A 17,401-nucleotide genomic window follows, 5' to 3' on the forward strand; every position below is an offset into this window, starting at 1 on the left:
GGACATTTTAGAGCAGGAAGATAGGAGCTCAGGTGATTTCTTCCAGGATCAGCATGCTTTTTTTCCCACATATTAAAAATCTATAACAAAACTTTCCCAATGGTGTATTCAGAGGAACTGAAATAACAATTAACTTGTAAATGCTGTCCATAACATCGCAAATATTCACATTCAGAGTTCGGGTCTACTGTAACCGATCAAAAGAGAACAAATAAGAAAAGTCCATTGTTTGCATGCAATTTAAAACCGCTTTATACGACATCAAACATTTGACTTGTCATACTTTCTGCTGGCCTCGTACACACGACCAGTTTTCTCTGCAAAAACCAGCAAGAAAACTGCTTCTTGCAGAGATTACCGTTCTTGTGTACAAGGCTTTCAGGTTTCTTGTCAGGAAATCTGGCCAGAATCTCGACGAGAAAAAAAGAGAACCTGCGCTTTTTTTTCTCGTAGAGATTCTTGTCGGCCTATTTCCCAGAGAGAAACCCAAGAGTGTGTATACTTACCTGTCGCCGTGGAAACCCGCGCATGCTCGAAATGACTTTGACGCATGCGCAGTAGCTTCAACGGCATAGGTAGGGTGAAGCAAGATGGCGGCGACGGCATCGAATGTGACGAGCGCATGCTCGCCGTACGCGATGACATCACCGTGTTCTTGCCTTTCAAGAGAACCAAGGTTCTTTTGAAAATGTCAGTGTGTACACTCGGGTGGCAAGAGATTCTTGCCAAGAATCTCGTCAGGAAAAACAATGTTTTGTTCCTGACGAGATTCTTGCCCGTGTGTACAGGGCCGCTGAATGCATTCCCGAGTTGGGAAAAGATTAAAGTGGATGTAAACCCTCACCTATACCCAGTGAAGTGAGCAGCCTCAGATGATCCACAGAGATTAAACAAATCTCCCTATATAAGTTTTATCTTTATATCTGCTGTCTTCAGTTTTATATACTGTTTAGAAAGTGCACATCATGTTTGATTCTTTTTCTCCCTGTTTCAGCTGTGGGAGTGAAGTCTTGGCATACACTGTGTGACAGCTGATTGGGGGAAAGGCGAACACACACACACTCCACATAGGCAGAGGAAGGAAGGAATGTGTAGAGCTCTGCTGTGAATAGACCAGCTGTCTGCTAATCTATTTATAGCACCTACCCTGACAAAAATTTCCAGCTGCTTTTATCTCCTGTCTGGGAGAACTTGTCAGAAGTTATCATGCTGATAACAGAAGAATGGAACACAGGACTTAGGACTTTGGAAAGAGATAAGTAAACACTAAAGATAGCTGTGCCTAGGTCAAATTTCATGAATCAAGTTTACATCCACTTTAAAGGAGTTCTAGTGACAGTGATAACTAAGATATTATTTATAGGAATCTGACAGTGGTAAATAGAATATTATCTATTTGAAACTGAAGTTTTGGGGTGACGTGTTTTACAGACAGAATTTCTATCATTTGTAGGAACTAGAACAAGAAGTCAAAAATTTGGAGGAATTACAAGATGAATATGACTTCAAATGTAAAACTATACAAAGCAGAGGTGAGAACTTGCTTAATCCAGTCTGTTTAATTATTAAAAATATGGAAATAGGCAAAATCTGTTTCTAATTTATTAAAAAAGTGAAGTGCTTCAAACAGTGGGGGGTATTTACTGAAGTGGAAGGTGCAAAATCTGGTGCAGCTCTGCATAGAAACCAATCAACTTCCAGGTTTTATTCCCAAAGCTTAAAGCGGGGGTTCACCCGTACACAATACTTTTTCCCCTTAGCTTCCTGCTCGTTTTGTCTAGGGGAATCGGCTAATTGTTTTAAAATATGAGCTGTACTTACCGTTTACAAGATGCATCTTCTCCGCCGCTTCCGGGTATGGGCTGCGGGACTGGACATTCCTATTTTGATTGACAGTCTTCCGAGAGGCTTCCGACGGTCGCATCCATCGCGTCACGATTTTCCGAAAGAAGCCGAACGTCGGTGCGCAGGCGCAGTATAGAGCCGCACCGACGTTCGGCTTCTTTCGGCTACTAGTGACGCGATGGATGTGACCGTCGGAAGCCTCTCGGAAGACTGTCAATAAAGAAGGAACGCCCGCTCCCGAAGACCCATACCCGGAAGCGACGGAGAAGATGCATCTCGAAAACGGTAAGTACAGCTCATATTTTAAAACAACTAGCCGATTCCCCTAGACAAAACGAGCATCCATCTAAGGGGAAAAATTGTTTTATGGGTGAACTCCCGCTTTAACTGAACAAGCTAAAATTAGAAGCTGATTGGCCACCTCGCACGGCTGTGCCAGATTCTGCGTGCACTAATTGTAGTAAATCTCCCCCAGTGCCTTTGAACACACTGGAGGCCCTCCATAACCGAAGACCAGTGGAACCGTCTAAATTTCAGTTTGTTTTCATTTCTCATATACTTACCGCCACAAAACGCGTGGCTCTCAAAATTCTTATCCATTTCTGAAGTCAGATCTCAAGTACATTGAACCCTACTTGACTCCACTGGGAGTTGTCCACGTTTCTTTCATGCAACTTGGACCGACGACTATTTTATAGTTATTTATAGTTATTTATTATATTATAATTTTGTGTTTCAAACTTTATCATACCCGGGATGTCTACTAGACTCTTGTTTGGACAGATTTAAGTGAGTTATTCCTAAGAATTACAGGCCTACAATATAAAACGCTACATTTCCATGCAAAATAATTGTACCGCTTTCAGCATCAAAAATTTGACATAATCATACCGCCAGGGAGGTTAAATACTTAATTATCTTCATACTCTACCATTTTTGTAACATGTTATGGGTAATTAGGATTTTGCATTTCAGAAAATGAGCATAATGGAATTGCGCAAAATGAACTGAAGCAGGAAAAGTTGGTTTTAAGAAATATGCACATTACTGTGAGCCTTCGAAGAAAGGTATGATTGTTTTTATTATATATAATGTATGCATAAAGCATTATGGATATGTTCATTTTTAAGCAGTGAAACCGATAATTAGTATTTAATGGACAATTTGTGTGCTGGGCGAGAGCTGAATTCCATAAACTGTGCCCTGATAGCCTCAGTTTTGCCTTTGTGTGCATGCCGCAGTTGAGTTGTTGTCCAGTGCCAGAGAGAAAAAAACAAAGATTAGAGCGTCCCATGTGTTGGAGTTGTGCTTTATATCATTTTTATTTAAAGGTGTAAATAGCATAGAGAGGTAAGGTGACCATAGACTTTTACCAATTTGCATCATAGCATGGCAAATAGCTGAAACGGGCAGTCCCATGTCACCAAAACAATGTACAGAATAAAAAAATAACAAACAAGATTGGTATAAATGTAGACCAAGAATCCAAAATGTTGTGGTCAGAAATGACAGCTAATTGCAAGCCTTAAAGGGTCACTAAAGGAAATAGCTTCCTTTACCCTAATGCAGTCCTGGTTTCTTGTCCTCATTGTTCGTTTTTGCTGTAATCCTTCTCTGTTCTGCACACTTCCTGCTTATCTGTTTCCTTATGAAAAAAGTACTGGGAGCTTCTCTCTGTGGTCTCTAATCAAGAAGGTGTGATTACTGTGTGTCTAAAACCCCTCAGAACCAATCACTTTTGTTTTAAAAACAAACACTGCCCTGTATTGGCTCTGTGTCTCTGTCCTTCACAGAAGCATGAAACTAGATGAAAAACGAAACTGAAAGTGCAGGCACATTATATGATTGATTTTTATCTATTTTTAATCATTTTTAAAAGGAATCAGTTAACTATTATCTCTTTATACCCTGTAAACAGTAATTTCAGCAAAAAAAAACGTTTCCTTTACAACTCCTTTAAGCTTCGTGCACACGATGGAATTTTCCGACGGGCATTGTGCGATGACAGGCTGTTGTCGGAAAATCCAACCGTTTGTACGCTCCATCGTACAATTGTTGGATTTTCCACCAACAAATGTAGGATAGCATGTTTTAAAATTTTCCGACAACAAATGTGTCTTGTTGGATTTTCCGATCGTGTGTACACAAGTTTGTCGGAAAAAAATCCAAAGTACAAACACGCATGCTTAGAAGCAATGCTAACTATAACACAGCATTATCAGAAGTTGCCCAAAGGGTGGCACTAAAGAGCTGAAAAAACACGTAGTTTTGTGTTTGTTGGCCGACAATTCTTTGCCATTTGTATGCAATACAAGTTCACGGCCAACGCCCTTCAGACAAAAGTCCTACGCTTTGTCTGATGAAAATCTGATTGTGTGTATGAGGCTTAACTGAGCGAAAGAAGCCACGAGGGTTACAGGCATCTTATGGGACATGGATACAAAAAGACCCACAAAACATCCCACCAAGTGCATTGGAAACACCAAATAGCGGTTACAAAATGACGGCTCCGGTAAGCGGCGGAGGGCGTGGGAGAGCGGCGGGAGGGGGGCCCCTCTCCCGCCGTCGATAACGGCGATCTCGCGGCGAATCCGCCGCGGAGACCGCCGTTATCGTTAACAGAACCGCTGACACTAAAGATGGATACCTCGGTTGTGGCAGCAGCTGCTGCCGTTACCGAGATATCCATCTTGAAAGTTAGGCTGTATAAAGACGTACGGCGGTTTGGAAGTGGTTAAACAACAAGTTGGGGACCCATGAGGGTCCATACTTGCCTCTTCCAACGGCTGCGCATTACAGGTTGTCTACAGTCTGGCTGGTGACATTTCCACTGCTAGGCTGCACAGACTTGAATGGATTGCACCTATACTGCAGGAGCAATGTCCCATTGAAGTCAATAGCATGTTAGTGTGCAGGTGTGGGCTGTTCTTAGTTCACATTCATACACCCTGATCATGTTCTTTGTCAACTTATGTGCTCCTCTGCATACTACTATATTTCCAAAAATATATGCACAAAAAAGACGCATAACAATTCAGCTGCCATAGAAAAAAATCTAGACTCTACAACTGGTATGTGTGGACTGATGACATCAGCAGACCAATACCCCTTTACAGCTCTATTTAGGCACATGTCACTTTTTAAGATTTTCATTTTGCCCTCGATCTTCTTTCTCTTCCCGCAACCTATTGAAAAGTGCAGGTGCAGTCAGCTCCTTTGCTTTTATTTTGCGGTGCCCCAAACTACACCCTTTTGGTGTGGTCATTGTAAAGGGTTGGAGCATCTAGAGAGTGACTCCTCAGATAACAAGGATAACCACTTCAGCACCAGACTATTTTGTTGCTAAATGACCGGGCCACTTTTTGCGATTCGGCACTGCGTCACTTTAACTGCCAATTGCGTGGTCATGTGGCTCCCAAACAAAATTGACGTCCTTTTTTTCCCACTAATATAGCTTTCTTTTGGTGGTATGTGATCACCTCTGCTGTTTTTATTTTTTGCGCTATAAACAAAAATAGAGCGACAATTTTGAAAAAAATTCAATATTTTAAACTTTTTGCAATAATAAATATACCCCAAAAAATATATAAAAATCTTTTTTTTTTCCTCAGTTTAGGCCGATACTTAACTCTTCTACATATTTTTGGTAAAAAAAATCCAAATAAGTGTTTATTGATCGGTTTGCCCAAAAGTTATAGCGTCTACAAAATAGGGGATAGTTTTATGGCATTTTTAGCATTTTTTTTTTACTAGTAATGGCGGCGATCAGCAATTTTTATTGTGACTGTGACATTATGGTGGACACATCGGACACTTTTGACACATTTTTGGGACCATTGTATTATTATTAAAGTTTTTAGCCTGCCGGCTCTCTCGTACCGCTCGTCCTTCCGGGTTGGCAGTGAAGGTACACAAATGGTGACGTCAGCACGCCGCTCCTCCCTACGCCGTTTCGTCCAATATCAGACTTCCTCCAGGGGCAACTTTAATAACAAACGCCCATTATTTTCTACTAAAATGTGTGTGCTACTGACGTTTTAAATAAATTACCTTTTTATTTGCAATACTGCTCTATGTTGGTTTTTTCCCTTTTTGGATCATTATCCGTGGGTGACCTGTTGGAGACAGGGCTAATTGCATAACCCTGGTCTACAGCAAGAGCTCTGCAAGTCTACAGCATGAAAATTCAGCCACAGTGACCCCTGTGGTGGGAGGACCATTGCACATTACTGAACCAGAACTTGCAGCAGACATGCAGAATGTTCGCAAAGAAAGTTGACCCGGAGTCATACAATGCAGACTTGCTGTAAATGTGCAACAAACATGTGAAGCCTGGCAAGTCTAGCAATCGCTTAGCAAGTCATTTTAGAACTTGAAGCACAATTGCTTGCTATCTGGTCACTGACCCACAAAAATGGGCACACATGGAATCAAATTAGTGTCTCACATATTTGTGCCCCTAATGAAATGTCCCCATTCACTGTGTAGACTGGTTCAGGCAAATTGATTTGTTCATTGCTAGTTGTAGATTGGGTATTCTCTACAAATAAAAGCTGTCATTTAACCTTTAGATTAAGTGTGCTGACATCCATATAAAAATGTAGATCTTTGGGGGCTGAATTACTAAAGGAGTAGACTTGGCACAGCAAATGTTAATAAATAAGGTAAACCTCTTGTTCACTCTATCCAATCACAATCAAAAGACATTAGACAATTTTTTTCCAGCTGATTGAACACCGATTTACCTTATTTATTAAGCTCATGGAATGTGTTTGCAATGTAAACATTCTATACCTCTTTAGCAAATTAACCCCAGTGCAGTGCAGTGCATGTTTTCAGATTTGTTTGGTCTATGTGATTATATGATCTTTGTATTAATGAATAAATACATTTTTCCTTTTTTTTTTTTTCTGCTAGGAAATTGTTCATAGAATAGGCGAACTGCTAAATGGCATAGATCATACACAGAGTTCCCTAATTAATGAAGAACTGGTTGAATGGAAGCGCAGACAACAAATCGCTTGCATTGGAGGCCCACCTAATGCTTGTCTTGACCAACTGCAAACCTGGTAGGCATATTATTAAGGCGCTAGCAGGAGTTTCTATATCAGTTTAACCAATTCAATATACCATATACTCTATTGTTCCTCTGCACCTCTAAGGCCTCGTTCACACGACCGAGTAACTCGTCGGACGAGACATATCGTTTTCCTCGTCGAGTTCCTTGTTAGGCTTGTCGAGGAACTTGACAAGCTTTCTTTGGGTACACACTGTCAAGACAAAATCTCCTCGTTCTCAAACGCGGTGACGTACAACACATACAACGGCAGGGGAAGTTCGATTCCACTGGCACAACCCTTGGGGCTGCTTTTGCTAATCTCATGTTACTGCGTGTTAAGTAAAAGTTTGGTCGGAGACGATTTGCACTTTTCAGTCTGTTACATCGTGAAAAATGTGTTATCTCCATTACAAATGCTACTTTTACTCCCGTCTCATACTTTATTCTGAGCATGCGCGGGTTTCTTAGCATACACACCATTGTGTTTCTCGTCGAAAACCAGCCCGACGAGGAACACGACGAGGAAATTGAGACTCCCGTCGAGGGAAAAAGAGAACTCCTCAACGGTTTCCTCGATGAAAAACGTATACACGACCGGTTTCCTCGGCAAAAAAGCTCTCCCACCAAGTTTCTTGATGGATTCTGTCCAGTTACTTCATGAGGCTTCACATGTTTAATCGGTGGTCTGGAACCTAACAAAGTCTTGGAAATTAGTTTAGCTGGAAAATAGGGCACACCTTTTTCCCACACCCTACATTTACTAGGCAATGTTTTTATTTGCCCAACTCCTCCATCTGAAGATGATGCCACCAGCGAATATATAACTTTGGTGCTTAAAATATCTAAACATAAATTGATAGTATTGCAGCTTACCAGTCTGTAGATGTTGGTGGCTGCATTTGTTTTCTATTTTTTCATTTATTTTACCTTGTTAATTGCGCCATTAACTCACTTCCTCTCCTAGGGTGACAACCATATTCATCAGCCTTGTCTATTCGAATAGGGAGTGTGTTAGGACTACATAACACCTCCCTCTTTTCTCTAACAAGGGGAAATGTTTTGTATTACTCAGTGATAGCAGGGAACATTGCTACCTGACAACAGTCCTGAGTTAGAGAGCACAGAAAGATGTCAGCTCACAAGATTTCTTGCTGGACGAACTGCTATTGTCTTTTGCTGTTGTCAAAGATGAAAAAAATAGCAAATAACACTTATATAATTTTCCAGACCAAACAGCAAAAAAGATATGTTTATTGCTAGCATTTACATTATTTTAAGGCACTTTACACAAATTGGAGGTGTCTGTCATTTGTACCGCTGATCTGTTTTCTAAATGTTGATACTAAAGCATTATTATCTGTTCTCTAATCCATTAGGTTTACATCTATTGCTAAAAGTCTACAGAAAATCCGTCAACAGTTGAAGAAACTGGAGGAGTTCGAGCAGAAACTTACATATGATTCTGATCCCATTACCAACAACAAGCAAGCCTTGCAAGAACGTACACAAGCTTTATTCAAACAGCTGATACAGAGGTGATTTTTTACTACTTGGCTACTATGTTAAGTTCAATTTCCCATCAATATGATGTATATATCTGACTTTTGACTAACTTCGGCCTCTTTTACACTGCCACGCTGCAGTTTCCCGCGCAGTGCGGTTGCAGCGCAGAGTACCTATGTGTTTTTTGTGCATTTTCACACTAAAAACAATCTAGTAAAAGTCTATAAGATAGTGCAGGTAACCCACATGAACACTGTAGGTACCAGTGGCGGCTGGTGCACAACATTTTTGGGGGGCGCAAAAAAACTGAAAAAAAACATCAAACGCAGCCACTGTGCCCATCAATTGTCGCCACTGTGCCCATCAATTGTCGCCACTGTGCCCATCAATTATCACCATGGTGCCCATCAATTGTCGCCAGTTTGCCCCCTGTAAAATGCCGGCAGTTTGCCACCTTGTAAAATGCCGGCAGTTTGCCCCCTGTAAAATGCCGGCAGTTTGCCCCCTGTAAAATGCCGGCAGTTTGCCCCCTGTAAAATGCCGGCAGTTTGCCCCCTGTAAAATGCCGGCAGTTTGCCCCCTGTAAAATTCCGGCAGTTTGCCCCCTGTTAATCGCCGCCAGTTTGCCCCCTGTAAAATGCTGCCAGATTGCCAAAAAAAATACAGCCATTTTCCCCCCCTGCCCGGCACTTACCTTTCTCGGGTCAGCCATCCTCCTCCACGATCCCTCGATGTCTTCTCCCGCCCTCGATGTCGCTTCAGCCAATCAGGTGACCGGAACCCAGACCCAGTGAACCTGATTGACTGAGACGTGTGTCAGTGTTAACCAGGGAACGCACACCCTGTGTGCCCTCTGGTTAACCATTTGGAAGTTGATTAGAGCCCACAGGCTGTAATCGGGAAGCCTATCAGAGCCGCTGGCTCTGATAGAAACTTCCAAAACACACCCACCGCTGTTAATCAGATGGCCTGCGCTCAACAGGGGGCCTGCCACCTGGATAGGGGGCGGCAGCGGCGACAATACATAGATGCAATGCATGAATCTATGTATTGTTGAGTGAGTGGGTGCAGGAGAGAGGGGGCGGCGCTCCTGCGCCCAATATGGACGCACCGCTACTGGTAGGTACACTTTGCTGCACCATGCTGCAGGGAAACCGCAGTGGAGCAGTGTGAAAGGGGCCTAAAAGTGTATGTCAAGCCAAAATAATTTTTTGGTCATACACAATTTTTGATGGTTCATTATGAACTAGACAAAATTTGCTTATTGGGTGGCCCAGTCGACCCTCTCCCACTCAACATTCTCAGATAAAAGAATCAAAAAAGGTGGGTACAAATTTGTCACCCAAACAGCATCTGCCTCAAATCAGATGCATCTGCTGTTCAGGAATTTTGACAGCTGGCAGGCACAGAGGTAGATTCACAGTGGAGATGAACAAATATGGCCAGCTTTAGTTTTAAAAGGAGCATGGAAGAGTTAGAATCTCAGACTTTGCTGCTGTCTGGGGCACCATCAGTGCCGGTTCACACAGGGGCAACATGACTTCCAGCTTGACTTTGCGAGACGACTTCAGCGCAACTTGGAGCGACTTACAGCACGACTTCATGTTGCCTCCAGGACAGGCGACTTTGCCAGTGGCCAATCAAACAATAATCAGCTCTGTGGGAGGGGAGGGGTTTGCCTGAGAACTATTTTTTCTTCCTGTAAAGTTGCTTCAGTTAACCTCCTGGGCGGTGTTCCCGAGTCTGACTCGGGGTGAGATTTTTGGGCTAGGATCGGTAACCCCGAGTCAGACTCGGGCTCGCCTCGCTGGATGTACAGGGAGTTTTACTTACCTTGTCCCTGGATCCAGCGATGCCACCGCGCTGTGTGAGCGAGCAGGACCTCGCTCGATTCACACAGTGCCTCCGTGTGACGCCGATCTCCGTTCCCTGCGACGTTACGACGCACGGGGACGGAGAACGGCGCCAAATTCAAAAAAGTAAACAAACACTATACATACAGTATACTGTAATCTTATAGATTACAGTACTGTATGTAAAAAAAACACACCCCCCTTGTCCCTAGTGGTCTGTCCTGTGTCATGCATGTCATTTTATATAATAAAAACGTTTCTTTCTCCTTGCAAACTGTAGATTGTCCATAGCAACCAAAAGTGTCCCTTTATGTCAAAAATAGTTTTAGATCAGCTAAAAAACAGCGATAATAAATTATAATCACTTGCAGAATTGTGCGATAGCGATTTGTGGGGAAATTCGTCATAAAAAAAAAAAAATAATGACAGCAACAATTCTGCAACTGAGCAAATTTCAGTGATTTTGATTTGATTACATTATTGAATAATTTTTATTATAATTATATTATTATTTGTTATAATTATTTATAATTATTTATTATATTATAATTTATAATTTTGTTTTTAAAAAAATGTCATACCCGGGATGCCTATTAGAATCTTGTTTGGTCAGATTTAAGTGAGTTATTTCTAAAAATGACAGACCTACAATATAAAACGCCGAATTTCCTTGCAAATAATGGTACCGCTTTCAGCATGTTTTTTCTGAAAGAATCATACCGCCAGGGAGGTTAAGACAGTGATCCGACTTTAGAGGCAACTTCCATTGAAATCAATTGGTACAAGTTGCCTAGAAGTCGGATTGAAGTAGTACTGGAACCTTTTCTGAAGTTGGAGCGACTTCAGTAGTGTACATTAAGATGGCTCCATTCACTTCAATGGAATTTCTTCCAAAAAAAAAATGAATATTTTTTACCTTTTGCTGTAATAAATATCCCCCCAAAGTATTTAAAAAAACGATTTTTAACCACTTCATTACTGGGCACTTAAACCCCCTTCGTGCCCAGACCAATTTTCAGCTTTCAGCGCTGACGCATTTTGAATGACAATTGCGCGGTCATACAACACTGTACCCAAATTATATTTTTATAATTTTTTCCCCACAAATAGAGCTTTCTGTTGGTGGTATTTGATCACCTCTGCGATATTAATTTTTTGCGCTATAAACATAAAAATACTGAAAATTTTGAAAAAAAACACTATCTTTTACTTTTTGTTATAATAATATCCCAATTCTTTTTTAAAAAAATAAAAATTTCCCTCGGTTTAGGCCGATACGTATTCTTCTGCATTTTTTTGTTAAAAAAAATCGCAATAAGCGTATATTGATTGGTTTGCGCAAAAGTTATAGCGCCTACAAAATAGGGGATAGATTTATGATTTTTTTTTTTTTTACTAGTAATGGCGGCGATTTGCGATTTTTCTTGTCAGGCCTGCGATATTGCGGCGGACGTATTGAACACTTTTGACACAATTTTGGGAACATTTATACAGCGATCAGTGCTATAAAAATGCACTAATTACTGTATAAATGTGACTGGCAGTGAAGGGGTTAACACTAGGGTTTAAATGTATTCCCTGGGTGTGTTCTTACTGTGTGGGGGGAGGGGACTGACTGGGGGAGGTGACCGATGCTGTGTCCCTATGTAAAGGGACACAGATCGGTCTCCTCTCTCCCTGACAGCACGTGGAGCTCTGTGTTTACACACAGAGCTCCACGTCCTGCTGTGTCACTGACGATCGCGGGTGTCTGGCGGACATCGCGCCCGCCAGGCACACGCATCAGCTCCCGAACGATGCGCCGGGCACGTTGTTTCCCCGCTGCGCGCCCCCAGCGGCGCGCACGGGGAACAACAGGATGTCCAGGGACGTCCACCCGGCACTTGAGAGCCGCGCTGTGGACGTCTTTCGTCCATAGCGCGGATCCCAAGTGGTTAAGTAAATTGGGGATCGTAATAATCGGGTTTTCGATAAAAAGTAGTATATCATCCGCAAATGCTGCGATTTTGTGAGTATTACCACCAATATCTATGCCCTTAACATCTGGGTTACTTCTTAAACGGTTCAGCAAAGGTTCAAGGGTAAGTATGAATATTAAAGGTGATAGGGGGCAGCCCTGTCGCGTACCATTCGAAAAAGAAGAAGGTGTCCGACAGGCAACCATTCACTCGGACTCTCGCCGTGGGAACAGAATAGAGAGCGGAAATGAGGTTCATCAATGTATCAGGAAGGTTAATAGCCTACAAGGTTGCTATCATATTATCCCAGGCCACCCCGTCGAACGCCTTCTCCGCATCCAACGACAGCAAAAATCCTCCACTCCTGGACGTATTCAGCCAATGGAGAATATTTATCGCCTTAAGGGTGTTGTCCCTTGCCTCCCTGCCCGGCACAAATACAACTTGGTCGGGGTCAACCAGATGAGGGAGTATACCCAGTTTAAGAGTTTATTCTGTTGCCAGGTAAAATAATCAAGGACATACCGTATATAGGACAAGTATGTAAAGTATTTCTGATGACTATTCTAGGCAGATAAATAACTGTACTATATTTTCTTTGTTACTCTGTATTTACGCATTTAATACGTTATTGTCCTTCCTCTGCAGCTCTTTTGTGGTTGAAAGGCAACCATGCATGCCTACCCACCCACAGAGATCCTTGGTCCTAAAAACCAGTGTCCAGTTCACTGTAAAACTAAGGTACTGTTTTATCTGTGTTTTTGAATGTAACTGTAAAAATTTTATTCTTTTGACAACTGAAATGGCGAACACTATTTATTTTTGCTGTTTAATAAAGCGATAGAAGCTACTGTATTTGCAAGGTACTCTTAAACACAGAAAACAAAAACTCCTGTGCACGAGTGGATTGTCCAACAGTCAATGTTCCATGGGAAAAATGACAAAAAACGGTAACAGTGGCCTTGCTGCCCTTCATGGATGGGGAATATCCTGGTAGCAAACAAAAGAGAAGAAAAGAAAAAGGCGCACCAGCCTAGTGTGTTACCGTTGACAATTTAATAAAATAAAAATATAATAAAAAACTATTCACAAGGAAAGCAACATAATAGGCTTAATGACAACGCTGTAATGGATACCCCTCAAACCACACTCCAAATGGGGGGGATAAAGGTGTGTCACTGCCGGCTGACGCGTTTCTAGGCTACAAGGACCTCTTCATCAGAGCCCAGCAGTGTAGACCCTTCCAAAGGCTCCCCTTTTATACATGAGGACTCATGCAATTAAAAATGTTGTTGTAAATAGTTTTTTATTATATTTTTATTTTATTAAATTGTCAAGGGTAACTAGTGTGTTGGTGCGCCTTTTTCTTTTCTTCTCTTTTCTGTATTTGCAAGGTCTTCTTATGAAAAAAACAGCAAACTAAAGTCCTGTACACACGATCGGACCTTTGTCCGACCAAATTCACAATGGAATTCCAACGGAATTCCATCGGAGGAAAAGAGAAAATATTATCAATGTAAACTCCAACGGATTTCCTCGGAATATCTGATGGAAAAACTCTGATGGGCATACACACGGTCGGAATTTCGGTTGGAAAAAGTCTGTCTGACTTTTTCCATCGGAAAATCCGATCGTGAGTACAAGGCATAATATGTTATACAATAAAATAAGATCCAGTTACTGTACTTAGAAGTCAGATTTCCCTAAAAATGTCATGACACCTTCTAGTTTTAAGAGTAAGTTTATACATTGGAGTGGCGTTAACCCCTTTACTGCCACCAACACAAAGCACACATTGGTAACCACCAGGGGTTTTGCACTCCCTGTGCTTGTAAATTTCACAAGTTGACAGTTTTCAGGTGGAAGCGATTGAGTGACTGTATAGCCAACTGGTCGCTTCCATGGACTCCTGATGTTTCATTAACCTCCCTGGCGGTATGATTCTTTCAGAAAAAACATGCTGAAAGCGGTACCATTATTTGCAAGGAAATTTGGCGTTTTATATTGTAGGTCTGTCATTTTTAGAAATAACTCACTTAAATCTGACCAAACAAGCTTCTAATAGGCATCCCGGGTATGACATTTTTTAAAAAACAAAATTATAAATTATAATATAATAAATAATTATAAATAATTATAACAAATAATAATATAATTATAATAAAAATTATTCAATAATGTAATCAAATCAAAATCACTGAAATTTGCTAAGTTGCAGAATTGTTGCTGTCATTATTTTTTTTTTTATGACGAATTTCCCCACAAATCGCTATCGCACAATTCTGCAAGTGATTATAATTTATTATCGCTGTTTTTTAGCTGATCTAAAACTATTTTTGACATAAAGGGACACTTTTGGTTGCTATGGACAATCTACAGTTTGCAGGGAGAAAGAAACGTTTTTATTATATAAAATGACATGCATGACACAGGACAGACCACTAGGGACAAGGGGTGTGTGTTTTTTTTACATACAGTACTGTAATCTATAAGATTACAGTATACTGTATGTATAGTGTTTGTTTACTTTTTTGAATTTGGCGCCGTTCTCCGTCCCTGTGCGTCGTAACGTCGCAGGGAACGGAGATCGGCGTCACACAGAGGCACTGTGTGAATCGAGCGAGGTCCCGCTCGCTCACACAGCGCGGTGGCATCGCTGGATCCAGGGACAAGGTAAGTAACTTTGCCTGTGGATCTAGCGAGGCAAGCCCGAGTCTGACTCTGGGTTACCGCTCGCAGCAGGAAAATCTAACCCCGAGTCAGACTCGGGAACACCGCCAGGCAGGTTAAAGAGAGGCTGTCGCAATAAATATGTTATTTAAAAAAATGTAAAAAATCTGTCACTTCTAAACCCCAAGTTTCCATGCACACACATATGAGCTGGAGTGAGAATAATTATTGGGCCATAATTCACGGTTAAACTGATGACCTGTAAGGGATTTTAAAGCGTCACCTATGGAAGAGTTTGGGAGCCAACGTTTGTCACCATTCCATGGCCAAGTACAATTTTAAGTCTTGATGCGTTTGGTATCTTTACTTGTCACAACCTCATCTTTTTATACTTTACCAAAAATTGTGTAATACATTTTTGTTTCTGTGCACTAAAATTAACATGAGCACTCACTAGGCCATTAATAAAGGAATTGAGAATCTTCACACAAAAAATTGAATAATTATTCACTTCAGTTATCCAATCACATCAAAAGCAAATTCCTGTTTACTTATTGCATCTGCACATGATTTTTTAATCATCATGAGCAGGAATTTGCTTTTCACTTGATAATTGAAATAGATATTCACACAATTTATTGTGTGAAGATTCTGAACTTCTATAGTAAAATGATGGATATGGAGAAATATTAGGGCTTGGTTCAGACCTTCACGTGCCAGGAACGCGTTCAAAATTGTGAGCTTTCACAACATGCAGAGAAACACGCTGCCATGAAGCATCAATGCACCGTGTTTTTGCATGTGGCAAAGCGCATGGTGCTGTAACAACATGCAGCTCGGCGCAGCACATTTTTGGAAACGAGTCTGGGACTTCTTTTCTACATTTCTTTGAAATGAGTGGGCTGCCCTACACGCAATGCACAGGAATGTGCCTACGATTGGTTGCACCTGCAGGTCTGAAAAGCAAAAGTGGTAAGTCTAACTCACTCTGTGATGCTTTACCTTTTCATGTCGATTTTAATGCTAGTTCACACCAGATGCAGTTCCGTGTGCTTTTTTTTTGCATGCACAGTGTTTTCCATGTATTCCAATGGCTCTAGTTCACACCACGCAGTCAGTTTTCGGTACAGAAACTGACCGGAAACTGACTGCATGGTGATAACTAGAACCATTGGAATACATGGAAAACACTGTGCATGAATTTTGTGCAGAAAAAAAGCGCACGGAACTGCGTCTGGTGTGAACTAGCACTAAGACATTTTTACAAAGGTATATGCTTTGTTTTCTTACGTTGTCTTGCAAATTTATATTTGTGTTGAAATATTTTTTTCTCTTTTACAGACTTTTGGTAAAACTACCGGAGCTTAATTATCAGCTAAAAGTAAAAGCTGTATTTGATAAGTATGTACATATATTCTTTACAAATCTATAAGGAACAAATCAAATCACATTTTTTAGTGTCCATTTAAATGTATGCATATACTTAGAGGTGCATTTTCTGTAGCATTAGGCAGGTGTGCTGTAGTGCATGTGTTTCTTTTGTGTGATGGCAGCACACAGATAGGAACAGGCACTGTTTTACTATGGAGAAATGGGACACATGCAATTTAAAGTATTATAATGTGTGCAATAAAATGCAAATTACATAATAAAAACACGCTTGAAGTGCTAAAAATTCTAATTCACCAAAGACTTCCCTTGGAATCCGAATGATGGTACCTAGACCAAAATATAAAAACAAGAAAATGGGGCCAATGACAGATGGAGGAGATCTAGAGGTACTTAATGACCATTCAGAATGTAAGAGAAAATCCAAGGATGTGCATGGCCTTTGATTTGCAAACAGGAGAAAATCTGGAGTAATCAATGCCTGTGTCTACAGGCTTTGTTAAAATGGCTCTAAAGCCTATTTATTTTTACCTTTTAATGCATTAGGGAAAAAAATGTTTAGGCATCGGTATCACCCCTCAGTCCTCACTTGATCCAGCACTGTGCCCATTTGCAGCGGCTCTGTCTTCTCTCTCCACTCTCACAGCACAGACTGTCAGCCAAATTCTTTGATGGGGGTGGAGCCAAGCAGCGCTGTCTGTGTCTATGAATGCAGGCAGCGCAGCCAAGGTTTCAGCCTGCACAAATGCCCCCATGGGAAGCGACTTCTAATGAGGGCACTCATTAAATAGGTGGAGCCAGGAACGACTCGAGAAGAGGAGGTTCAGAGCCGCTCTGTGTAATTCCATTGGTCAAATGTTTACTGCAAAATTCATTTTGTGGAGAATTTAAACAGGAATTGTTAAATAGCTTGCTTGTTATAAGTGAGTTTGTCATTCAGGTAGTGTCAATGGAGAATTTGAAAGGGTTATAATGTTTTTTTTCTTTGGTTACATTGTAACAGTGTGTTTGAAAAAAAAGGCATAACCCTAAAAAATGGATGTAAAGCATGATACGAAAAAAGGAGATGAAGCGAGGAATGACAGTGGTAATTAAAGGGGATTCAGTGTTAAAAAACAAAGAAT

The 17,401-nt window shown here is 41.1% G+C and overlaps 1 protein-coding gene across 2 annotated transcripts in view; it reads left to right on the forward strand.

Annotated features, from left to right (window-relative positions):
* The window catches only part of STAT1 (signal transducer and activator of transcription 1), a 112,479-nt gene that overhangs the window by 46,752 nt on the left and 48,326 nt on the right, over positions 1-17,401 (forward strand). Inside the window, exons 6-11 of one of the 2 annotated variants that reach the window (XM_040357140.1) lie at positions 1,454-1,532; positions 2,806-2,912; positions 6,763-6,914; positions 8,281-8,439; positions 12,867-12,959; positions 16,230-16,289. In XM_040357140.1, coding sequence (XP_040213074.1) covers positions 1,454-1,532; positions 2,806-2,912; positions 6,763-6,914; positions 8,281-8,439; positions 12,867-12,959; positions 16,230-16,289 — 650 coding nt within the window. The remainder of the gene's footprint in view (positions 1-1,453; positions 1,533-2,805; positions 2,913-6,762; positions 6,915-8,280; positions 8,440-12,866; positions 12,960-16,229; positions 16,290-17,401) is intronic. The other variant, XM_040357141.1, reaches the window with a different exon arrangement.

The sequence above is a fragment of the Rana temporaria genome, chromosome 6 (genome assembly GCF_905171775.1).
Source record: "Rana temporaria chromosome 6, aRanTem1.1, whole genome shotgun sequence".
Lineage (NCBI taxonomy): Eukaryota > Metazoa > Chordata > Amphibia > Anura > Ranidae > Rana > Rana temporaria.